Source organism: Asterias rubens, chromosome 1 (assembly GCF_902459465.1).
Source record: "Asterias rubens chromosome 1, eAstRub1.3, whole genome shotgun sequence".
Classification (NCBI taxonomy): domain Eukaryota; kingdom Metazoa; phylum Echinodermata; class Asteroidea; order Forcipulatida; family Asteriidae; genus Asterias; species Asterias rubens.
In genome coordinates, this window is record NC_047062.1 from 21,950,834 (window position 1) to 21,976,256 (window position 25,423).

At 39.0% G+C, this 25,423-nt stretch overlaps 1 protein-coding gene across 1 annotated transcript; it reads left to right on the plus strand.

The window, feature by feature from the left end:
- Positions 1 to 301: 301 nt before the first annotated feature.
- Positions 302 to 19,991, plus strand: LOC117307345 (splicing factor 3B subunit 2-like). Its single transcript, XM_033792071.1, has 21 exons — positions 302 to 561; positions 3,823 to 3,888; positions 4,354 to 4,397; positions 4,990 to 6,396; positions 6,545 to 6,692; positions 7,269 to 7,418; positions 8,046 to 8,153; positions 8,462 to 8,601; positions 8,832 to 9,035; positions 9,196 to 9,324; positions 9,908 to 10,063; positions 10,755 to 10,907; positions 11,281 to 11,381; positions 11,857 to 11,995; positions 12,669 to 12,776; positions 13,188 to 13,295; positions 13,829 to 13,971; positions 14,703 to 14,904; positions 15,434 to 15,522; positions 16,019 to 16,106; positions 18,414 to 19,991. The coding sequence occupies exons 1-21, from the start codon at positions 477 to 479 to the stop codon at positions 18,480 to 18,482; spliced, it is 3,837 nt and encodes a 1,278-aa protein (XP_033647962.1). The 5' UTR covers positions 302 to 476; the 3' UTR covers positions 18,483 to 19,991.
- The last annotated feature ends 5,432 nt before the right edge of the window (positions 19,992 to 25,423 follow it).

The window sequence follows — 25,423 nt, forward strand, 5'->3', positions numbered from 1 at the left end:
TCTCCCAAGACCCTTTTCAAAGTTAGCCTAGTTAAACAAAATTGGTATTTCTTAATTGGCATAGTCAAGCCTATAAACACACATTATTTAACCAAAACAATTGCATGACTAAAGACTTGTTTCGTTCAATTAATAGATTTGTATGCGACATTTTAAACACTTTTATTTTTAAGGGAACATGCACGAACAGGGTAAACATTGGGAAAAAAAGAAAAGACCGTTAATGTGGTATTGCGCCCTCTTTCGTCTCAATTGAGACATTGTTATTTCGTGTACGTTACAAGATGTGTTGGGCAGCTCGGCCCCTGTTATAACAAGTGTTGAATGACCGGTTGTGCCAACTCGACTGTCTGTTGAGCGCATGGCATGCATGGCATTGCGTGTGTAGTGTGCGTCCGCTATCGTTGTGCAAACGTTGTCTGCGCGCAAGCAGTGGTATTTTTTTTTCTTCAGATGACAACAAACAACGACAAAATATGGCCCCTTCTTTAACGGAGCTGAGGAAGCTTCGAGTGGTGGATCTTAGGGAAAGGTTGCAGCAGCTGGGCCTTGGAACTTCAGGTTTGTTACTTTATTTCCCAAACACTCTCCAGTAAAAGTTAACCGGTGTTGGTGCGTTGGTGTACTGTAAACTATACTATTTATTTCGAACTAACTCGCCTCCAAGTTTGCCTGTCGTTCAATTCGCCCCACACCAACTCGACCCTAATCTTAAGTGTGTGAGGAGAGGCCCCACTTCTGTGCGGCCAACTTGGCCAAACCATGGAGGTCTATTTCTACCTCCACAGAAGTGGGGCCAAGGATAGCCGAAAAGAGTGTCTGTGTCCTGCCACTACTTGCCTTTTTTTGTCATTCGTTTTTGGATAACTTTCCGTATGGCGCCACCACTTTTTCACTCATTTTTACAAAAAGGGATATATCAATCAGGTAAATTAGATACTATATTATTTTATTTCGAATGAAAAAGTGGTGGCGCCATACGTAAACTTTTCCTTGTTTTTTGTTAATAAAATAAAATAGTTGATTTATAATTTATAAATATAATTTTGTTCTTCAAATGAGAGAGCCTAGCAAAAAGTGTAGGTAGCAATCATAATGTTTATGCTAAGCCTAAACAAATTAAAGCCATTCTTGAACTTGATTTTGAAAAGATTCTTTCCACTGAAAAAAAGAACCAAACATAGACGATAGCCCCAACGGCCACTCCACTTTGTGTTCTGCTCTTTGCCTGGAGTAATTTATTTATCCGCTTTCGTTCTTGCGGGTTGATAATGTCAATGAAACCATGGAAATGAAACTTACCGATCGAATGGGTGGGGGGGGGGGTCATATTCGACAAGCTTTGCTTTTTATGGGAAGGCCCACTCCATCACCTTCGTGTGTGTGCTGTATTGGTTTTTGTTTTGTTTTCCGTAATTTATAATATTTTGCCTTTGCATGTAAATGTTGTATTATTATAATAATAATATTGTATTACTTCATGTATTATCTTTATTCCATTTGCTTGTAAAACATTACTCTTAATTGAATGCTAATGTATTTGCAGATAGCCCAACTGCTGGAATTTGTTGCAAAAACATTTTTGTGGGAAAAATCAAATGCTTTTCGAGTTGTGAGCATTTTTCTTCGAAATTTATAACTTGCTCGAAAACCAAAATTTGTTTGCCAGGTTCTCTCAACAACTTTACTATTACTTTGAATGAACGATCAACTGCTACGATAGACTAACCTGACTGATTTACTCAGCACGCTGAGCACAATCAAGGTTTTGTGAACACTGAAATAATTTACTTGTAATGCGGTGAGCATCTCATGCTTGTCTTGTTAAACTCCAAATTGTATCAAATTTACCAAATCAGTTTCCCTTGTGGTTTAATTCTTAGAAAATAGAAAGTAAACATTACTTTTATCTGATTGAACATTATGAATTGAGCTGTTGAAAACTGCTTTACCAACCAAAACCAAATTGATATTTTTCAAAAAGATTTTTTTTTAAATGTCAATAATTACTCCTTTTTCAATACACTAAATGGTCTAGTAGAACTTGAAAACTTGGTGGAATTCATAAGATATATATCTGCTGCTTGGCTACAACTTAAAAAAAACCAAAGTGAAGTGAAAGTGTTGTTTACACAACCCAGTGGTCAGGGAAAACCCAAAACCCTACCTTAGCCAAGGCCTACTGTCCTGTACCACTACCTTACACAACTCCTACTTCTCTGTACAAAATGTACCCCTAACTTACCCAGCTCTTACCGTCCTGTACCACTACCTTACCCAACTGCTACTTCTCTGTACAAAATGTACCCCTAACTTACCAGCTCTTATCGTCCTGTACCACTACCTTACACAACTCCTACTTCTCTGTACAAAATGTACCCCTAACTTACCCAGCTCTTACCGTCCTGTACCACTACTACACAACTCCTACTTCTCTGTACAAAATGTACCCCTAACTTACCAGCTCCTATCGTCCTGTATCACTACCTTACACAACTCCTACTTCTCTGTACAAAATGTACCCCTAACTTACCCAGCTCTTACCGTCCTGTACCACTACCTTACCCAACTGCTACTTCTCTGTACAAAATGTACCCCTAACTTACCAGCTCTTATCGTCCTGTACCACTACCTTACACAACTCCTACTTCTCTGTACAAAATGTACCCCTAACTTACCCAGCTCTTACCGTCCTGTACCACTACTACACAACTCCTACTTCTCTGTACAAAATGTACCCCTAACTTACCAGCTCCTATCGTCCTGTATCACTACCTTACACAACTCCTACTTCTCTGTACAAAATGTACCCCTAACTTACCCAGCTCTTACCGTCCTGTACCACTACCTTACACAACTCCTACTTCTCTGTACAAAATGTACCCCTAACTTACCAGCTCTTATCGTCCTGTATCACTACCTTACCCAACTCCTACTTCTCTGTACAAAATGTACCCCTAACTTACCAGCTCTTATCGTCCTGTATCACTACCTTACCCAACTCCTACTTCTCTGTACAAAATGTACCCCTAACTTACCAGCTCTTATCGTCCTGTATCACTACCTTACCCAACTCCTACTTCTCTGTACAAAATGTACCCCTAACTTACCCAGCTCTTACCGTCCTGTACCACTACCTTACACAACTCCTACTTCTCTGTACAAAATGTACCCCTAACTTACCAGCTCTTATCGTCCTGTATCACTACCTTACCCAACTCCTACTTCTCTGTACAAAATGTAACCCTAACTTACACAGCTCTTACCGTCCTGTATCACTACCTTACCCAACTCCTACTTCTCTGTACAAAATGTACCCCTAACTTACCAGCTCTTACCGTCCTGTATCACTACCTTACCCAACTCCTACTTCTCTGTACAAAATGTACCCCTAACTTACCAGCTCTTATCGTCCTGTACCACTACCTTACACAACTCCTACTTCTCTGTACAAAATGTACCCCTAACTTACCAGCTCTTACCGTCCTGTACCACTACCTTACCCAACTCCTACTTCTCTGTACAAAATGTACCCCTAACTTACCAGCTCTTACCGTCCTGTACCACTACCTTACACAACTCCTACTTCTCTGTACAGAATGTACCCCTAACTTACCAGCTCTTACCGTCCTGTATCACTACCTTACCCAACTCCTACTTCTCTGTACCCCTTCCCAACCCCTTCCCCTACCCCTACATCCAAATCATATTTAATGTGTCCTCTTCGCCATCCTTATCACACAAGTCCCACCCGAAGATCTGTGTTTTTAGTCAGAGATGTCTGAATGTATCATGTCTGTTTTGTTTTGTAAATACTTGCAGGGTTGAAAAATGATCTCGTGGAAAGACTGTATAAGTTCTACCAAGATCAAGAGCTTCAAAGTCAAGGTAAATATTTGTTTGGCTTCATAAAACACAAGAAGAAAAAAAAACAACTCGTCAAACTAGCAGTGAAGTTGTATTTTATGTTTGTTTACAGGGAACAATTTCATCCAGCACTATTGCGTAGCAAAATCTTCAAAGAATTGGCGTATGATGAAGCTGACCCAAGTCGGTCAGACTTTCATTGCTTCCCAAAGCTGCTATGCATGTACATTGTAAATTTAAATTACCGTATGATAATGCACATAGTATTTGCTGGCTTCAAATTAAAGTCAAGTCAATTTCAGATTTAAATTTAAACTTTAATTCATTAGGAACGTTAGCCAATTCCTACTCAGTTGAATTCAAATGTGTTTTTTTTGTAAGTCTGAAATTTGAACATTTATTTTTTTGTTCAAGATGTTACGGCAGCTTCCTATTACTATTTGAATGTGAATAATGATCTTTGTTTTCTTCTTCTTTATTTTCCAGCTCACACTGAGCCCCAAGAGGCTCCTGGTAGTTCTCATCAAGAGGTAAGTCAAGAAATGAATCCTTACATCATTGATTCCTTCTATATATCCAAATGCCAAAGCAGTGTTCTCCACAGACTGTTATTTAGGAGGGCGCAATGACGTAATCAAAATGGCCCCCGTCAATATGACTTATTATCAAAATGACGCCCATACATGACGTCATCGGGCATGAAAGCAACAAATGCTTGGAAAAACATTTTCTTAAAAATAATGCTATAAATCCCGAACCCGACGACTGATTGACATCCATTTCGGTTGAAAAAATAAATCAAAACGTACAATTTGTTATGCCTATTTGTACTTTCCTGATGGGAACTATTGACTCATAGTGTCAGCAATGAACTTTCCAGTGTTTGACTTTATACTTATTATTTAATCTTATCTTTGATTATTGTACACACATGTGCACTGAATTGCACTTTGCCTAAAGGTTCAATGTTTTCATAGATGCTTTGTGCGGTGAGATTCCAAATTACTCAAGCACATTGTTATTCATGTACATACCTGCATTTATCTGTTGTAGGGAGACAAGCTTGGTCACTATCAACTGTGTTAGTCTAACAAATTTTAAATTACACATATGTGTTCACAGGAAGAAGCCCCTTGCATGTCACCACCCCATGGGCTTCTCCAGCAACAGCAGCAGCAGCAGCTGATGTTCCAGCAGCAGCAACAACAGCAGCAGTTATTACATCAACAGCAAATCCTGGCGGAGCAGCAACGGCAGCAGCAGCTCCAAGAGCAGCACAGTATATTAGAACAACAGAAACAGATGGTATTTGAGGAGCAACAAAGGCGGCGATTGGCGGAGCAGCCGCAGCAGCAGCAACAACAGCTTCATGAGCAGCTTCGAGTTCAACAGCTGGAAGAGCAGCAGCGACAGCAGGCCCTAGCTGACCAGGCCCATCAACAGCTGTTGCAAGAACAGCAGCAACAGCAGCTGTTGGAACAGCACCGCCTTCTGGAGCAACAACGTCTCAAGCAGCAAGAAGAAGAAGAAAGACAGTTGATAATTGAGCAGCAGAAGGAAAAGGAGAGACACCATCAACAGCAACTTGAAGAACAGGAGCGTCAAAGGCAGATGATGGAAGATCAAATTCGCCGGCGACAGTTACAGGCCATAGAAGAGCAACGTCAACAGCAAAAGTTGCTGGAAGAGGAGAGACAAAAGGTTCTGATTGAAGAACAGCACCGACTTCTGCAGCAGCAGGAACTGGAAGAGCAGCAAAGACAGCAGCAGATGTTAGAGCACCAAAGACGACAGCAGCTTGTTGCAGAACAACAACGCATTCTTGAAGAACAGCGCCAGCAGCAGCTGATTGCAGAGCAGCACAGATTACTGGAAGAGGAACGACAGAGAGAAGAGGTGGAGAAGCAACAGCAGCTTATCATGGAGCAGCAGCGACTGATGGAGGAGCAGCGACTGATGGAGGAGCAGCGACTGAGAGAGGAGCAGCGACTGAGAGAGGAGCAGCGACTGAGAGAGGAGCAGCACCAGCAACAGGCTCTGGAACAGCAGCGATTGATGGAAGAGCAGCGACTGATGGAGGAGCAGCGACTGATAGAGGAGCAACACCAGCAACAGGCTCTGGAACAGCAGCGACGAAGGCAACAAGAAGCTGTTCAGCAGATGGAAGAGGAGAAGCGGAGGCAAGCAGTAATCCAGCAGCAAGAGGAGCAGCTACTCCGTGAAAAGCAACAGCAAGAGGCTGCAGCAAGACAAGAGGAGATCAACCGCGCAAAGCAAGCTGAGCTAGAAGCCCAACAGCTTGCAGCAGCAGCCGAGCTAGCAGCCAAGGAAAGGGAGGCTGAAGAGAGGGTCCTCGCTGAGCAGCAGGAGTTGATCGAGAGAGAGAAGCAGCGACTGCTGCAGCAGCAGCAGGAAAGAATCAGGCAGCGTCAGGAAGAGAAGTTGCGCCAAGATGAGGAAACGAGACAGAAGGTCCTTCAGCAACAGAAGATGCTTGAAGAACAGCAAAGGGCTGAGAAGCAACGCCAGGTAAGTTTTTCTCTGGTTGGATTCCTCTTGTTTTTGTCTCCGTTGTAGAAAAAATAGTTACTAAACTTATGCTGTTTTAAGTCTCTGATAGAGGGATCTTACTCGAAGACAAAGTCTAAAACTGTTTATGTTTTGGAAATCTTTCCAGATGATGTTGGAAAAGCAGAAGCAAGAAGAAGAGCAAGCCAAAGAGGCAGAGCTACTACGTCAGCAGCAACTCGCCGTGGAGATGCAACGGCACGAGGAGGAAAAGGTCCAACAGCAGAAGGACATGCTGCACCAGCATAAGAACAGATGTAAGTCATTCAGGTTAACTCAGTCTGTCACCAGGGTCCAATTTCATAAAGCTGCTCAACGCCAATTTTGTGCTTATGGTGCGATTTCCATTTCATAGCGCTGCTATTTGTTGAAAGGGCTTGCTAACCTTCTGGTGCTTACTCCACTAAAATAAATGACGTCACAATGCAAATTCATGTTGAACGGGCAATATTGCCTCCTAGTTTTCTTGCTAACTTGTGCAACACACTTACACCTTAGCAAATATTTCTGCTTGAGTAAGCACAAAATTTGCTTACCGTTAAGCAGCTCTAAGAAATTGGGCCCAGGGCCCACAATGGGCCCCAAGGCCCGCATTGGGCCCAGGGCCCAATTTCATTAAGCCTGTAAATCACAAAAACTTGCTGAGCACAGAAAAGTTCTGCTTTATAGAAACAAGTTATCCTCCAAAATTACTTTTAAAGTTAAAATGTACATTGTTGTGACTGGAGCAAAGAAGTATTTCAAGCAGCATTTTTGGAAAGGCAGGGACAGAAACCACTTATTTATCCCGACTACCCTTATGAAATGTAGTGTTATTATTTATTTTTCTCCAGCTCCTCTTTTGCCGACTCCTCAGAGGGGTCAAAGAAGCCCACCAGGAGGACCCCCTGGAGTAGGTCGCCATGGACCCAGTAGGGGGATGGGACCACCAGGAACATCAGATCCAGATATCGACAGCCCATCTCGACAAGACGATGACCAAGGCAAGTATACCAACTCTCTGAATGTGGGACCTTTTTTTCCCTTCAAAAGCCTCATCAGAACCGCGACAGAGATAATTCTTGTTCAATTATTGCTGGATTTTATTGATAAAAGTATCGTAACCTAGTTGCACTCGCATACATTCTCGGGAGTTACTTTCATCTAGAAGTTGAGCACAATGGTTGAAACTTTAAAGCAAGCCTTACAGAACCGACCACAGTCCTGCAGCGATTTCTTCAAGCATTTTTGCATAGTAAATTATTTTAGACTGAACACACTTTGTGCACACTGAATGATACTGAAACATTTTGTTAGCAAACTTTTGTGTTAGGGGCAAGCTTGCTTTTCCATCATGGGTTTACATTGTTGCATCATTCATTTTCATACAGTAAGCACCGAAAGATTAGCATGCCTTTTTGTGTGCTTGCAGTCAGCAACGCAACAAAAAGGGAATCACACAATTGGCCGTTAAGCAGCTCTATGAAATTGGGCCCAGGATGTAGTGCACTCGCTGCATTCACTGGACCTTAAAGAATTTGAGCTTTCAGTTCTTAAATGAGATCTCCTGAATGCCACCTCTATGTCCAGTTCTAGCCACTGATTTTCATTATTCTCCTTTCCCTCAGCAGATGATGAAGATGAGATGAAAGCTGATATTGAACTACCCCAAGCCTTGGAGAAAGTACTTGCCTTCAAGAACGTCCGAGCTCAGGAGCTTGGAGTTTCCAATGAAGGAGGTAAAGCATTTGTCTCTAATAGTTCTTCTCGTCAAAATGTGGGACAAATTCTATCAGAACTTAATTCAAATATCACCAAAAAAACTATCGGGCCCAATTTCAATCAATTGTGGGGTCGCTGGTTCAAATCCCTCTCTAGCTCCCGCTCGTTACAACCCCAAATCAATTTGAAATACATAGCTTTTTTTTCTCTTGATCTGAGCAAGCCACAAAAGACTGATTTGGGATACACTATGGAATAGGATTTTTTATTTGATTCTGTTTAATTTATTAACTTATAATTTATCATCTTGTAATGCGTTCTACAGACTCGTTGGAGTTTGAGGGTCGTCGAATGGAATCAGAGGAACGAGATGCAGAAGAAGAGGAGGACCTTGAACGAGAGGAAGATGACGAAGGCTTTGAGGAAGCCTCTTCTGAGGGCCCATCTCAACAGAACAAGAAACTGGTAAGGAATACCAACTTTTGACCCCTTCAATGCATTCAGTCGGGAAGCAAAGTGTAAAGTAACTAACTTTCTTCCAACAGGGTTTGCTGAAAATTACAATTTGTTGGTTGCAATTTTTTTTACCATCCTCTTCACAATTTGAAGCAAAGTAGACGGTTAAGTTTGTTGCTCTTAACCACTTCCTGTATTTTATTTTAATCAAATCAATATTTTGTGTTTTCCTTTCAAAGACCAAAAATCAAAGACGTAAGAAGAAGAAGAAGAGAAGGAATGCCGCCAAGAGAGCTGAACAGAAGCAGTCTGCTGAGCATGGTCAGTCTGAAGCCAAGGATGTTGATAGTGACCCTGGGGTAGAGGTGGAGTACGTCCCTGAGCCAATCAACATGAGTGACCCCGCCGTCAGGCAGTTCAGCAGAATCTTTGAGGCGTTCAAGGTACAGAATTCTGTTGCTCAACTGTTGTTTTGGAAACTGGAGAGTCGAGGCTTGTTAAGGCTTGTAAATTTATTTACTAAGAAATCTGGTTGAAGGGTTATCTGATCCTGTATTTTAGTAAATTTGTTTTATTTTGATGGATTTATTATTTTTTCCTCAGTTGTCTGAGCCAGCCAAGCCAGAGAGCAAAGTAGAAGTGAAGGTGGAGAAACAGCCAGAGAAGAAGAAAGATGAACCTAAGAAGACGTCGGATGATGACGACTCAGATTCAGACTCCGACATGGAAAGGGTAGGAGAAGCAAAAGTGGTGGATTTCAGTGATGGAGTTAAGCCCAATTCATACTTCCCTGCGAATGCGAAGCAAATGTTTTGTAGGAGTTGAGCACAAGTCAGATGATACGTGCCAATTCATTTAATATAACTGATGCGAATTATCCCTTGCGAATTTGAGACGTCAAAGTTTGTATCGCATTCACAGGAAGTATGGACCGGGCTTAAGCTATATCAGTCTATGGTTTCACTTGCAATATACTACGTGTAGTTTGATTCAGTGGATTACTGCTCATGTTCTGTTGCTCCATTAGTTTGCTCGAATTTTGCAAAATCCAAATTGTACAGAATAAGGGTTAAACTTGTACTTATATCTCTTCAAAGAGCAAGGTTATTTTTTTCTCAGTTGGTTGATACACTGCATTATTTCAACATCAACTGATAATAAAATATGATTTTCTTGCTAAGCAAATCTTAACGAGTTCAAAAGGGTCAAGACACAATGCCTGTGAGATACTATATTTCACAAAACCCAGTCCAACCAACTAGATAAAAAGCAAACAAACATTTAAAAACTTTGTGCTTACTCTTGCCCACTTTAGGACAACAATGACGACGGTCCGAGGATGTCCAAGAAGAAGATGCGCAAGATGAATCGTCTGAGTGTGGCTGAGCTGAAGCAGCTTGTACACAGACCAGATGTGGTTGAGATGCACGACGTCACAGCCAGGGACCCTAAGCTTCTTGTCTATCTCAAGGTAACCTGAATAATAATAATAATGGACACAGGGTTCTCCCCCATGCATAAAGCTAGCGTATCAGGCCAATACAATGGGAGACTTATGGACTGTCCTTTTCACAGTTCTTGCCATTAGTGCGCATGCTCAGACATACTTGTGCAATACTAGAGTGCACGCACGCTTAGAGCTGCAAAAAAGTACCGTTATGTCTGCTGCCACCAGCATCTCAAAACTCTCCAATTGCATGCCGATACGCACAAATTTCGGCCGATACGCCAACAATTTAGTTTCACAAAAATCATCATGAGAAAACCATTTAGAATGCTCCAGATTGTACAGTAGGGTTTTTTTAGATGATCATCCCGTCAAGGGAGCTCGTCAAACTCCCACAAGGGAGTATCAAGAATATTTGAACTCACTTCTACATCCTACTGTTGTTATGTCTCTACACTTGTAACAATTGTAAATAACTGTCTTTGTTTTGTTTCTTGTTCTGTCAAAAACAAAAAATTTAATGAAACGAGGGTAGTGTTTTGGCAGTTGTAACCAATGACTGTTTTGGTTAAATTGGCCATTGGTTAATCAGTGGCCAATGACTAAAACAGCTTTTGGTTACGACCGCCAAAACACGACCCCAGATTCATGTTATCCTCAATCAACCTTGTGTTTATTTCTCACATGCTTTTATTTGACCATCTGCTATTTGCAGGCCTACAGGAACACCGTGCCAGTGCCAAGACATTGGTGTTTCAAGCGGAAGTATCTACAGGGTAAACGAGGTATCGAGAAACCCCCCTTTGAGCTGCCAGAGTTCATCATGAGGACTGGCATCATGGAGATGAGACAAGCCCTGCAGGAAAAGGTAAACAACTAAATAAAAGACGCTTCTCATTCTAAGCCCACTTTCAAAAAGCTGTTTAGCAGAAAACACTGCTTGTAAATTTCTTTGCTATTAGCAAAAAAATTAGTGGGGCACCAGTTGCAACAAAGTAAACTTTATTGAGTTTTGGCTGGTAACTCGTTTCTGTTAAGCAAGATTTTTCTGTGCTTAGCAAGTTTTTAGCTGACGATCACCATTCTCCCCTTACAAACACCATTCTCCCTTACTTTGCAAGTGTCAATATTCGGTGCTAGCTGTGTAAGTGTAGTTTGCCTAGTAAGGGTTGAGAATTTAAAAAGTTTGAAATGTCTTGCATTTGGTAACATTATTTTTGTTTTTGTTTTGTTTGTATCAGGAAGAGCAGCAGACAATGAAGACTAAGATGAGACAAAAGGTCCGGCCCAAGATGGGAAAGATTGATATCGACTACCAGAAACTTCATGACGCCTTCTTCAAGTATGTAGCATTTATCTCAATAGAGAACCCTTCACCCCATAAAAATACAAATTCTTAAGTTTTTAGGTATTAATTCAAGTGTAATTGTTGTATTTTATACCAGTTTTGCTTATCAGAATAAGTGAACCTGCTAGAGTTCTATATCACATACCCCACATGTGACTGTATCCTGCTCAACTTTGCCTTAAAGCAAACTGTTAAGCAATGTTTGTGGTCAAATTGAGAACAGATTGATGTTTTGAAGAAATGTACATGAAGTGATTAACTATGAATATGTGTTTTAAGATGTTAAATTTGCATCAGGAATAAAGAATATTAATTTTGGTTTGACCCTTACTCTGATGTTTGTGGCATTGATACTTTCTTAGTACTTTCCCGAATTCTATGAAACAATCACAGGCGCATTGTTTGATTGGGATTCAAGCCCACAACTCATGAATTATTATATTAATACGTGATTCTGTTTTTGAAACAGATGGCAAACCAAACCAAAGATGACCATCCATGGTGACCTGTACTATGAGGGGAAAGAGTTTGAGACAAGACTGAAAGAGAAGAAGCCAGGAGAGTTATCAGACGATCTCAAGACGGCTCTAGGGATGCCCATTGGTCCTGTAAGTCCATCTCAAATCTGACTCCTAATTAATAGTGCCCTTTCGAATTTAGCAGGATTTCCATTTAATAATATATCTTTTCATCTTCTCTTCGTTGTCGTCTTCATCTTTCTTTTCTAAATTATTATTTTATAATGTGTTTTTGCTTAACTCTTTCACATGCCGATCGGTCGCTAGAGACTGATTTTTAAATCCATTCCGAAAAATGGTTGTAAAAAATATATATTAGATATATAGATCGCCTGACCACATATACGGTTTCAGAAAGGGAAACAGGACTCTTGAGGGTGCTATTTAGACTTGTTTTGGGTGGTTGTCATTTGCAAAAGCAACTAGGAAACATTTAATATGTTCATATGATCAATTTATCACTAAAAATTAATGGTGCTAAAAAGTAATTTCTAATTAAAAAAAATTATAATTGGATGCAATTTTAACTCTTAAACTCACGACTCTATGAACAGTAGTAGCCATTCAAAGGGACATTTCACTATTTGCATAATTGTGTTTATGTTTAAGTAATGAACATTTTGTTGTCATAATTTCTAGATGTTGGGGTCTGATTCCATTGTCGTGTTCATTTTTATCCCGCGTCCCAAGGCGTAATTCATACATACTATGTGCACTACTTCAAAAGTTTGCAATAAATTCTGTTACATTTTTCTTCACACAGAATTCCTTGAAGTACCCACCGCCTTGGCTGATCGCAATGCAGAGGTACGGGCCGCCACCCTCCTACCCTAATCTGAAGATTCCAGGGCTCAATGCACCCATCCCAGAGGTAAGAAAGACCCCATAATCCTTCAAAATTATTAATGGTAGCAATACCAGAAAGCTGGAGGTCTGACTTCTCTGTGAACTGGAAACATATTTCACAGGTTAGCAAGAAAATTAAGGGGACAGCTTGCACATTCTCCATGGATTTGTATTGTTAAGTCATTCTTTGCTTACAGTAACCGCTGGAAGGTTAACATGCCTTTAACAGTGCTGTGAAATGGAAATAACACAGTAAGGACAAAATCAGCCGCTAAGCAACTGTTGAATTAAGGCCCACATTTAAAAGATACTATAGTTTTCTCCAAATTTTGTACCGAGTCTATTTACAGTAATTAACTGTCTGCAAAGCACTCGTAAATATAATGTGCTCAATCACTCCTATAACCATTTCTTCATTTGATTATTCTCATTTCAGACTTGCTCCTTCGGTTATCACGCTGGAGGATGGGGTAAGCCGCCAGTTGATGAAATGGGTAAACCCTTGTATGGAGATGTCTTTGGTACCAATGCAGGAGATTTCAAGGTAAAACAAATAAAGCCATATTAAAGCTGGAAATAATTTTGGGGTGCTCGATTGGGATGTTGGATTCTTAGATTTTGGTAGAATGCATTCAATCAAATTATTCTGAAAGCGTTTCATAATTAATCGGGTGTCATGGCTGAGTGGTTGAGAGCAACAAACTCAAAGTTCTGGTAGTTAAGTCATCAGAGTGTGGGTTTGAATCCCGGTCGTGACACTTGTGTCCTTCAGCAAGATACTTTACTAATATTGCTTCTCTTCACCCAGCGGTATAAAGATGGGTACCTGTGAGGGTAGAGGTTTAAATTGAGTATGAAAAAAAGCCTTTGGAGTGCCACGGCAGCTGAGGAATGTTATTGGCTCAATGACCAGGGCACTACATTATTGTGAAATGTGATATATAAGAAATAGCTGTTATTATTATTAACTATATGTTACACATTTTCAATACACAACTTCTTTGTTGGACAATGGACTTATAGACCTGTTAGTTGTGTTTCTCTTGTCCGTTCATTTTTGTTCATTTTTGTCTTCAGGAGGAAGAAGAAGAAGAAGAGGTTGACCACACCCGATGGGGTGAGCTAGAGAGCGAGTCAGAGGAATCTTCCTCCGAGGAAGAGAGCGAAGAGGAGGAGGATGGGGAGGTTGATGAGACGGGTCTTATCACGCCGGCAGACGGGTAAGTCTCATCTCACTATAGATTCTGTATGTCCTGGGAGGAAAAGTCGTTGATAAGTGGCAACCATGTTGTAATGTCTTCTTTTTCGGTAGAGATGAACCAGAGCACTGAAGACTTAAGAAACTAGAGCCATGATGGTATGTCTCCATTGATTGACCTCAGCGATCGGCAGCCTATGCAAGCTTACAAACTTGTGACCACTGGTCGAAATCTGTATACTAAATAAATGAGACTTGAGACAATGATGCATGGGACAAACTCAGACAGCAGTCGGCTGGAGAAATTAAGGAGAAAAGCATTTTGTAAAGAATCATTAAATGACCACTGACTACTGAACATTAAATGAACACTTGTCACATTATTTATGAGCATCCATAGATAGGAATTTCCAGCATTTGCAGCACCACTGTGTAACTGTTTCTCTACTAAGTGGTGATAGTTCTGAGTGGTGATAGTTCTGAAAAGATAGAGTGATGATTATTTTTACTCATGCTTTTCCACTGAAGACTGTCCAAGAACATCGATCGAAACGTCAATTTCTTTCACCACAAGTCCTTTTCAAAACCACTACAACTCAACAAAGGATAATTGCAAAGTGTTCAAAACCTTGATTGTTTTCCCACCATGCAAAGATTAAAACCAAGTTAAGGGTTGTTTTATTTTTAAAACACTGATGCATCTTTAAAAGCAATTTACTAACAACGCCTTTCTTTTTATTTCCTCACTACTAGTGGTTTGATCACTCCCAGCGGCCTGACCTCAATCCCGGCTGGCATGGAGACACCCGAGATGATCGAACTCCGCAAGAGGAAGATCGAGGACGCCATGGACCAGGGAGGCGAGACCCCGTCACTGTACACCATCCTCCCTGAGACGCGAACATCAGTGGGCGGGGCCATGATGGGATCAGCCCACGTCTACGACACATCAGCGGTGAGTAGAGTTTAGATCTCGAGCTTTGTTCTTACCACCTGTCAATGGCAAGCAAACAGTTTAGCAGTTTTGCAACCTTTCAATGAAAAATACCAAAACATGACTGGTTGCTTTGTTTCCAACAATTTCAATTTCGTGTATCATTTATTTAGGCATGATATTTTCTTTATACTTAAGTCTGATTTCTGATATTATTTGTTTCCCTTACAAAAATCAGAATAATTGTGACTAAATAGCCTAAAAAGTCTATGAAAGCCTACATTAGATGTGTACATGTAGGTCAGCCGATGTACTCAATAAAATATTCCTTCTATATCCAAGGACCAAATATCATGTCTGATAATTACAAACTATGGCTATCTGGTTTCACTTTGCATTTATGGCTTCCAACCTTGGTTGGCAAAAACTCACTGCAATAGAAAGGTTTATTGAAATTTTGATTTGTACAGTTTCTGACCATTTTGTTTAAAAACATGATTTCAAATTGAGTATATTAAAACTGGACTATTTGACCCTTTGATTACTGTAGGCCAAGAAGGTTGGAGGGACTGCCGAGGGTGTGGCCATCACCCTGGACCCCAGCGAGCTGGATCTGGATACAGCAGCAATGGCGGCCAAGTAAGTCAATTTCAATCTATTCAGAAATCTTATCTATTTTGCAGCTCAAACGTTTCTGGTTTTGTATATACCGACTCGTTTAAAGGCACCGGACGCTGTTGGTAATTGTAATAAGATAATTGTGAGCATAAAAACTTGGTAACGAACCATGGAGAGCTATTGATAGCATAAAACAATGTGAGAAACGGCTCCCTCTGAAGTAATGTTGTTTTCGAGAAAGTGATTAATTCTTTTTCAAATAATAAAAGACTTCAGGACTTCACTTGATACTTGTGTTTTTGAGCAAGACACTTAATCTTCTTCTTCATAATTACTTTGCCCTTCAGATGGGACGTAAAGGTGTAGGTCCTGTGTGTTGTTTAATGTCGGTATTAAAGACACTGGACACTATTGGTAATTGTCAAAGACTATTGGTAAATGAAACCAATACAATTCCTAAATTGTCAGATGCATCTGAAGTCTCACTCTCATCTATTTCTTTCTTTGAATGTTTCAGATATGAGCAGCAAGTACGAGAGCAACAGAGTCAGCTTGAGAAGGAAGACTTCAGTGACATGGTGGCTGAGCATGCCGCTAAGCAAAAGGTAAGCTGGTAATCTGTGTCTGTGCTAAGCTTTATTTGTTGTATTAAACAGCAGTAAAAGATATTTGGCTCCAACGAATTTTATGGTGTCTGCTTTTTACGTTGTCCTTTTTTATGTATACTGCCCTCTTCTGGTTGATTCAAGAGATGTGGCAAATCAATCAATGATTTGACACTAGTTGTTTGTTTTTGAAAAATCAATGGGGAAACATAACGGCTGAGAATGGCCCTAGAGGTGAAAGAAATTATTGATGTTTTATGCTGTGTTGCATTATCTAATTTGTACAACATTGATTCTATGCTAATATTGAAAATGTGATTTTACTTCATGTGATTTCGTCTGAGATTCAATGATCGTTTGCATACACTTTCTATATTCATTTAATTTGTGGTTTGATTTACCTGCTTTAACCATTTGCATATTGTGATGTGGCTTGCAATAATTTCACATGTATTGTGTGTGCAAACCTAACGTGGACAACATTGATACTTTGTATATATTGAGAATGTGGTTTTACTTCATGTGAATTTATTCTGAGATTCAATGATCATTTGCATACACTTTGAATACTCATATAAATGAGTGATTTGATTTACCTGCTTTAACTATTTGCATATTGTGATGAAGGCTGCAATATATTATTTGTGTGTGCAAACCTTATAATGTTACCTTTGTGATTTTTATGTGTTTCTGACCTTGCTGTAATAATGTTATGTCACTGCTTCTGAAAGGGATTGATACACGATTGGCTTTAAGAAGAGTATATATATTCCAATTTGGTTTTTTTAGGGTGTTTATTTCTCTCCTGATACAAAGTGCTGAATTATTGATTGGTAATTAACCATCAGATAATTTTTGCAACATTGATAACTTCTCGAATCTCAGTTTAAAACAGGAAAATACACTTTTTTAAGGCAGATCCATGATGGAACAATAAACTGTAAATGTCAGAACTGCTGAGTTGTTTTCCATTTTCAAGTCAGCTACATGTTTCAAAAATCAGTTGTGTATCTTTTCAAGTAGTTGACCTTCAGAAATAGCGCCATATAAAACCTGAACAAAACCGCACAGAGAGTTTTAAAAAAGTGGTTGATTTTCTGATTTATATTTTGCAATAATAAACCTGCATGTTTAATCAGGGAAAGGATTTGTGGTTACAATACCTCTTTGGCAATATCAATAGACCGTTACTTCCTTGTGGAGTAAATTGAATTTCATTTATACTTCACTTTAGAAATCCCATGTTTCTTACATGAATGCCTGTGTTTTTTTTTTTTCCCAATCTGATTAACCTCTGCGTGGGCTTTTTGTACCTTATATGCCATGGTTTTGTGGGACTCGTTTCACAAGAATTTATGGTTTATTTTAAGGGAGCGTTGAATTAGATCATTGAAAATGCACCATCTGTTGTTATTTTCATAGTTTCGTTTTGTGTTTTTTTTTTCAGTTAGGGTTTGTACATGTAGGGCCCCTTGCTAAAAAGGACCCCTGGAAAATGTGATTACTTTATGGTGCTGTGGGTTTTTGGCGCATTTTTTTTTTTTTCATTTATTTTTCTCTCTCTCTCAATAATTACTGAATCAGGAATAGATATAAGCTATCAGTGGAAAAAACACACAATTCCTAACACCCTAAAATCAATACAATCCCTCTCTCAATCAGCACCATGAAAAGGATAATATATTGGATTTGTAATTTGTTTGTAATGGTTTTATAATTTGTTTATGTCTGTGACTCAATATTACAAATTTTACAATGAACTTGATTGTGCGCCCTTGGTGTTCTGGCCAGATGTTGTTGTTTTGTCTATAATTTGTATTTCTATAATTGGCAATTTGTTTCGAACAAAGGGTAATTTTACAGCTTAAAATGCATGAAATTACTCCCATTCCATCTATTCACATTTATTTTTCTAGAATGTAAATTTTCCATCAAAACTTTCTGATTATGAATGAACTGTTTAATTTTTAAATGATTTTGGGGGTTTTATTTTTTATTCATGCCATTTCTGCCCAAGTTTTTATAGGCCTAGTATTTTGTTGTAAATATGAGGGCACTGAGTGAATGATAAATTGTGCTGGATAGGTCGCCCTCGTTAAATATTGTTCAAATTGGTACGTGTATATTTCCCTCATAGTTAACGACAGAAATATGCAAGTAGGCCTATGTATGCAATTTTTGTAATGGTGATTAAACATACTTACTATGTGCACATGTGGTTTGTGGTTTTAATTTAGTGTATTCACTTCCCATTTCTCGTTCCGTCATTAATCAATAAAATTTGTTGTCTCTACTTCCTTTTTTCAGAACAAGAGAAAGAAGCAGAACCAAGACAGCGGAAAAGCAGCAAAGAAATACAAAGAATTTAAATTCTAGAAACAGTCAGGGTGGTATTTTGTATTTTTGTTTTCAAAGATCGTTAGTAGAGCTGTTTGTTACCCCCCCCCCCCACCCCAAGTAAAATTCTTCTGGGTAAATAGTAAATGTTGGGCTAACAATATTTCTTTGCAAGCTCAGTGGTCTAGTGGTAAAACCTTTTCTCTAGAATGGCAAAGGCCGCGGGTTGGAATCCCACCTGAGTAATAACAACATGGGATTTTTTTTTTACAAGGGGAAGTACAGGGGAATGTAACAAGCTTAGCACACAGCAATGTATTGTTGAAACACAAATATATGTAATATTCTTTATCCCGATGCAAAGCACTTCGAAACGGTTTGGGTTTGGGCCAGTGTTGGTGAAGGAGGGAAAATGTGTCTGTGATTTGGTTAGATTGTTTGTTTTTTTGTGGTTTTTATTTTAGCTTAGCTGTAAATTTATCTGTGGCATCATTATACATGTTTCCTCTTCATCACCTGATACTGTACTAGGTCGTTTATACTGTATAAAGAATTAATCTTGAAGCATATTTTCCATTCCTAGAGGTACATGTAATACCCAGGGACTGGTTTTGTTTTTTTAAATCAAGAAGTAAATTTGATTTTCCCCTGGCAGGTCAATTTTTATAAGGTTGGCTTGTGAACAATTTTGCCAAGCACAGACAAATCTAGTCTGTATATTAGGAGGAATTAGCATTCTCCCTGATTCTGCATAAAGTTTCCTGAAAATAAACCAATCTTTGCATATTCAGATGGGCAAATTTGAAAACTCACTTATTACGAAACTTCTCCCTATTATGTTGAATGTAATTCTAAATATCTCACTGATTGTTGTCCACAGTCTTCTTGATTGCAAGATCCAAATGTTTGGCAGAGCTAAATTGGTCTTCTAGCCAGAATGTGTATTATACACCCAAGCATGATTTTCTTCCTACTTCAATCTGATTTCCTGGTTGGTGGTTTGGGTTTTTTTTTTGCCCTGAAAGAACAAATCACGGAAGTTATTAACAAATAGTCTGAAAAGCCTGTCTAAACTCGTTCTCACAATAAAAAGTGTTCTACTTTTTTTTCCAAGGGTCAGATATCTATCTGCCTGGTACCTCAAGTACGTGGTGGTTGCATGGTGTGAATTTCCTTCTGAAGAATCTCTAGCTTGATAAAAACCAAGACCAGGGGTGGATTTCACAAAGGTAGTCCTAACTTAGGGGTAGTCCTAACTTAGGACTAGTCCTAGGCAATGCTAAGAGATATGACTGGTCCTAAGTCATAAACACTGGAAAATGGCAGTGTTTGAGATTATTTAGTTGGAGTTTAGAAAACGAAAACAAGTTTCGATTTAGGAAGTTTTCCTATTTGTGTCTATCATGCCAAATGCTGTACTTGGACTATAAAAACTTTGCTTCGGAATACATAAATGAAGAAATTATGTTGTTAAAATGTACTATTAATGTACCGTCTCAATAAGCTGGTTTGAAATAAAATGGTGAAGCCACACGTACTGAACAGGAATTTTAAATAACTGTTTTTAAGCTGGTTGTCGTCCTAGTGTTTCATGATGTTGAAACTCCTATATGGTGTTTGCACGTAGTTATTTGAATAGTCTGTTTATTTTCCACGTGGAAACATACGTTGGTCATTATTTTATTTCGAAGCGTGGGAGGGAAAAACGCCCTAAACGAATAAAGTGCGTTCAGCAGAGCGTAGCTTCATATTATGCCGAGAGTGGCCTGGTGCCATTCCATGTTGAAGCCCTGCAAATACGTGGTCTTTGTGGTAGGTTTTTGTTGCTGGTGCTTGCTTGCACAGACAATCAATCATTTTTTCCATATTTTGAAAGAATTTAATGAAGTTTTCATTTGTGCATTTTTCGTATTTCTCTCTATGTCAGTGTAAAGGCACTGGACACTATTGGTAATCACATCAATTAATGTTTAGCAAAAAAAAACCTTGGTAACGAGCAATGGAGAGCTGTTGATAGTATTACACATTGTGAGAAACGGCTTCTATGACTGTAAGGCCTTTTATTAGGCATCTGAAAGCACACACATTTGTGCAAGAAGGGTGGTTTTCTTTGATTATTCTCTTGCATCTTCGATGACCAATTGAGTCCAAATTTTTACAGATTTGTTATGTTGTGCATGGGGCCTACCTGCGAGGGTAGAGGTTGATATTGTGTTGGAAAAAAACTTTCGAAAAAAAAACAGCATTCCTGGGATGTATAATCCCAGGGAGCTGAGAAAGATTACAGGAATATTATTGGCAAAATTACCAGGGCACTGAAAAGCGCATTGATGCATGGAATTGTTAATTTGTCCTGATTGGAACCCACTTTGTTTGAAACCTCGCCATGTGTGGGAAATTACCCACCAAAGCACTCGATTCGTATTCGGGATTTGATAAATCGAAGTCGTCACGTAGGCCCTATTATATGAAAAGGCTCAGAATGAAGTGCAATTAAACCTTTACTGCTCAGTTTTGATGAGTTTTTCTTGTGTCTGTGGTGCGGTTTTGCGAGGCACTGGACACGTTTGGTGATTACCCAAATCAGCATAAAAACTGTCTTGGTAACGAGCAATGGAGAGATTTGATAGTAGGCCTGTTGTAACACATTGTGAGAAACGACTCCCTTCGAAGTAACGTAGTGTTTGAGAGAGAGAGTTCATTATTCTCACTATAAAAAAAAATAATCTGAGAAAGATTTCAGGCCCGAAGCATTTTTCCGGGCATCTGACAACAGGGTTATTTTTCTTGCATTATTTTCTTGCAACTTCGATGCCTAATTTTGAACCAACTTTTTTACAGATTTGTTTTTTTTGTGTGCATAAATGTTAGGATACCCCAAGTGAGAATACTGGTCTTTGACAATTACCAAATCGTGTCCAGTGCTAATGTATAGTGCCCGTTTGATTTCAGTCGCGGTAGGCCCCTACATCAAAATAACTGCCTTGCATTATATTATATTATATTATATTATATTAGATTATAATGTCCAATATTAATCTACCGTAATAATAAATTCCATAATTGAAACCTCATCTGGAATCACAATGTACGTTTTATTAATTATGTGAACCTATGCATGGACGCCAAAATCCACAAAGACTTCAATTAATATGCGTCGCGTGACATTTAGTTGTTTAATCAGTGTTAACAGCTCTTGTTTGTCAATCTCCATGTTATGGACATTATATACCGTCACCCACGATGGCATGAGATTGAGTGAAAGCAGGTCAAAGTTTTGAGCCATTGGTGTATGTAGTGGAAATTTGTTGATTTTCAGCAATTTATGGGTTTTGTTTGTTATACAACACGTCAACTAGGTGGAAAAGGTTCTGCCATAAGTAATGTGTCCAAAGACTATGTATTAATCCTATAAATGTAGATATACAGCAACACTGATAGCAAGAGCAAAATTTAATTTTCAAAAGCGTTTTTGTCTTCTTTTTTTCTTTAGAGATATCGCCGAAAATCATCTGGAGCGAATACTGTCCATGCTGGAAGAATAATCCATAGGAACACACAATCTGATAAGCGTTACTGTCGTGATTATTCAAACTGGTCCATAAAAACTGTTTCTTTTCCAATAAGCCCATACGCTAATGCCCCTAACCAAAGTTGTTTTTACTGCCATTAATTTAAAGAGTGGTTACCAAACGTAAGGCATTCCTTTTAATTAAATCCAATAATAAATGAACCAAATTGGGTAGTGATGTGTGTATTATCAATATGGATGTGGCGAAAAGAGAACCCTTATTTTAGAATTTGGAAAACACACCGAATCTGAGTTTGCTATTTTAACTAATAGCACATTATTAATCTTAATATCTGCACTTTTGGGACCCCCCCCCCCCAATTCTTCTGACGAGTTTCTGTACCATGTCGTGACTTGCCATTGATGGTTCCAATAAAAAGCGAACCCGGAAAATCGTTTAAAAAAAATATATAGCCATTATTTTGTTATAGGTTAGCGCTGAAAAAGACTGCCTCAACCCTTTGAGGAAGTATACGTTGAACAAAGGGATGGAGGGGGTCCATCAACCAAAACAAATGATGTCATATTTGACGGGGGGGGGGGGGGGTTTCTGGAAGTTTGCCGAGTTTGTTGTCCATGGGAACATTATTTATGCGTCTCCTGAAACTACAATTGCTATTGTTGTCAACGAACCCAAACACTTTTCTACGAGCTCATATTTTTTTTTTTTAGACGGATGAATACAACTTATAAATACAGGATTGAAAGGATGGGGTAAGAAGGTTGGACGTGAGGTTTTTTTTTTATGGTTCATTTTGCAGTCTGCTTGGCGGGGGGAAACGTGTGTCTAGATGCACAACAAAACCACACTACGTCAGTGCACTAACGGTAACCGTGGCACTCCCATAAATGATGACATCAAATAATAGCACACGGCAGGTGCGATGTCTGTTCGTCCTCCCGCCGTTGTGATTAAATAGTTCAGTGTAATCAGTCATGTACAGAATTGACAACTTTTCATGCTTCAACTGTTCAACCCCTTCGTCTAAAAATAATTTTGCAAAACATGTTTCGAGTTTCCTCCATGTTAAAAGGATCTGTATATATGTTTTGTAATGACTATGAAAATCAATGTGAATAAAAACTAACTTGGTAGAAGTACAGCTGCAACTTTGTATGAGAAACTTATCATTACTGCAGTTATGGAAAAAAATATCACTTGTAAAATTGTTTTTCCCCAATTTGAATCTGAGAAGCGTTACTGATGGTAACGTTTCTCAGATTGTGTATTCTATTAGCAGTGTGTTTTTGGACATTAATTGCTCCCGATTTTTGACGATATCTCGACAACGCTACCACTTTTGAAAAGAAACCTTCACATGCTGAAGGCAGTGGACACTATTGGTAATTACTCAAAGTAATTATTAGCATAAAACCTTACTTGGTAACGAGTAATGGGGAGAGGTTGACAGTATAAAACATTGTGAGAAACGGCTCCCTCTGAAGTAACTCAAGTTTTCGAGAAAGCAACTTCGTGTGACACGGTGTTTTTTCTTTCATTATTATCTCGCAACTTCGACTACCAATTGGGCACAAATTTTCACAGGTTTGTTATTTGATGCATATATTGAGATACAGCAAGTGAGAAGACTGGTCTTAATTACCAATAGTATCCAGTGTCTTTAAGGGTATCTCTACAATTACATTATGATTGATACGAACAGTATGCTCCAAAAACCGAACGTACACAATCTCTCACTGAATACAGGGCCGATGAAGAACAACAAGGGGTTATGCTGTTTAGGCTAAACACAAAACAAGAAAAATAGACAACTCGAGCGAAGGTTTAACTTCTTGGTTATTTTTTTCGTAACAACATACATTGTTCGTCACAATGTCACTTTCTCTTTAGTACAAAACAAGTAATATACAAATAACAGATCACAGAGGAGACTTATTATTATGAAAGACAGAAAATGTTACGTGAGTTCGTTTTTCAGTGCCTCGTTTGAGCTAAATGCATTTTTTTAAAGTAATTTAGCAAACACTTTTTTGACAGTATTTTGAATTATTTTAGGCCTACAAATAATGCGATGCGTTATCATAAAAGTCTGTAATACTCACTCAAATTATTATTAATGTAAGGGTTTGTTCTTCTCTAGACTAAGGAAATGAAATTGAACTTTAAAAAATACTCTGCTAAGAATGCTGAACAGGTTGAGGAATGCAGAGCATCACAAAACAATAGTTTTCTGTGATTCGAACGGGGTTGGGACTTGAGTCAAGTCTAGGTCAGTGAGACCAGCATAGCATGTTGTTTATCGCCAGAGACTGGATGTGGCAAAATGCTTTTGACCTACAAAGAACCCATGGTGATTTTTTTTCAAGTGTTTTATTTCTATTTTCTAGATTCTTGGTCCATAAAGCAGTTTGCCACAGCCAAACTCTCACTTTAAAGATAACTTGTAGGCGCCTATAAAAAAAAGGTGACAATCGGAACAGTGTTTTTTATTTTATATAGAATAAAAGTTACATCTATCTTAAGTCTACTTGCAATTCGTTGAGCTGTGTCATACAGCTCGAAATCTGCGTGGATGCTTCTACTGCCATAAACGAAAAATATAGTCTCACTATGCCCGATCAGATTTATGTTTCTGTATTTGAGAGTTAACGTCGAAAAATCAACGTATCGTTAGTTCAAAGCGCTTAAACTACCACCAACAATAGTCTCATTTTTTCCAACAAGTACAGTTCAAACAATCTGGTTACATACGTGGCTTATTTTTCTTCAAAGCAAATTAGTGATAATGATGATAATAAAAATGCAAAAGATGGTTAGTCTTATCTCTGAAAACTGAGTTCGCGGTAAAAAAGAACTTCTGTCATCACGTGACAGTTATCAACTATCCGATTCTTCAAAATCCTAAAATATTGAGGGACTTTTGGGGACACTAAGAGGCGGCAGACTCACCGGGGGGAAACCATTGTTCTCGGTGATGTGCGCATGCTCAGAACTACGAAAACAATGGAAATTACCTGGTAAGTCTGCTGCCACCTAGCGTTCCAAAGTCTCACATTCATCCGCTTTTTCTCAGCCTCAATCTGATAGTCTGATTTCATAGTTGGAAAGCAAGATTACTGCATCGTGATTTTTTTTAAAGAATCTTTACACTTTTCTAAAGGAACCCAGCTGCAGATCGCTCTCCGTCAAATGCTGGCTACGGCCTGACGATGGACGCCAGGACACCAGACGCAACGATTACACAGGCTGAATAAACAACGTGGGCGGCTCCACCTGTCGAGAAGAACGCAAAAAAATACAAAAACTTCAAGATTGTGGGATGTGGAGCTCCATATGGTCTGAGTTTTTACCTAGAAGTTTATGAGTAGGATACCGTGGCGTAATTTCTCACTCATATATTAAAAGACCTTTAGGTCTAAAGCCCTTTTGAGGCATCTGCCAGCACAT

Coding starts and splice junctions, on each gene's coding strand:
- LOC117307345 (XM_033792071.1), top strand. CDS start 477: ATGGCCCCTTCTTTAACGGAGCTGAGGAAGCTTCGAGTGGTGGATCTT. Junction 4,398..4,989: donor CTGGTAGTTCTCATCAAGAG/GTAAGTCAAGAA, acceptor ATGTGTTCACAG/GAAGAAGCCCCTTGCATGTC. Junction 13,972..14,702: donor CTTATCACGCCGGCAGACGG/GTAAGTCTCATC, acceptor CCTCACTACTAG/TGGTTTGATCACTCCCAGCG.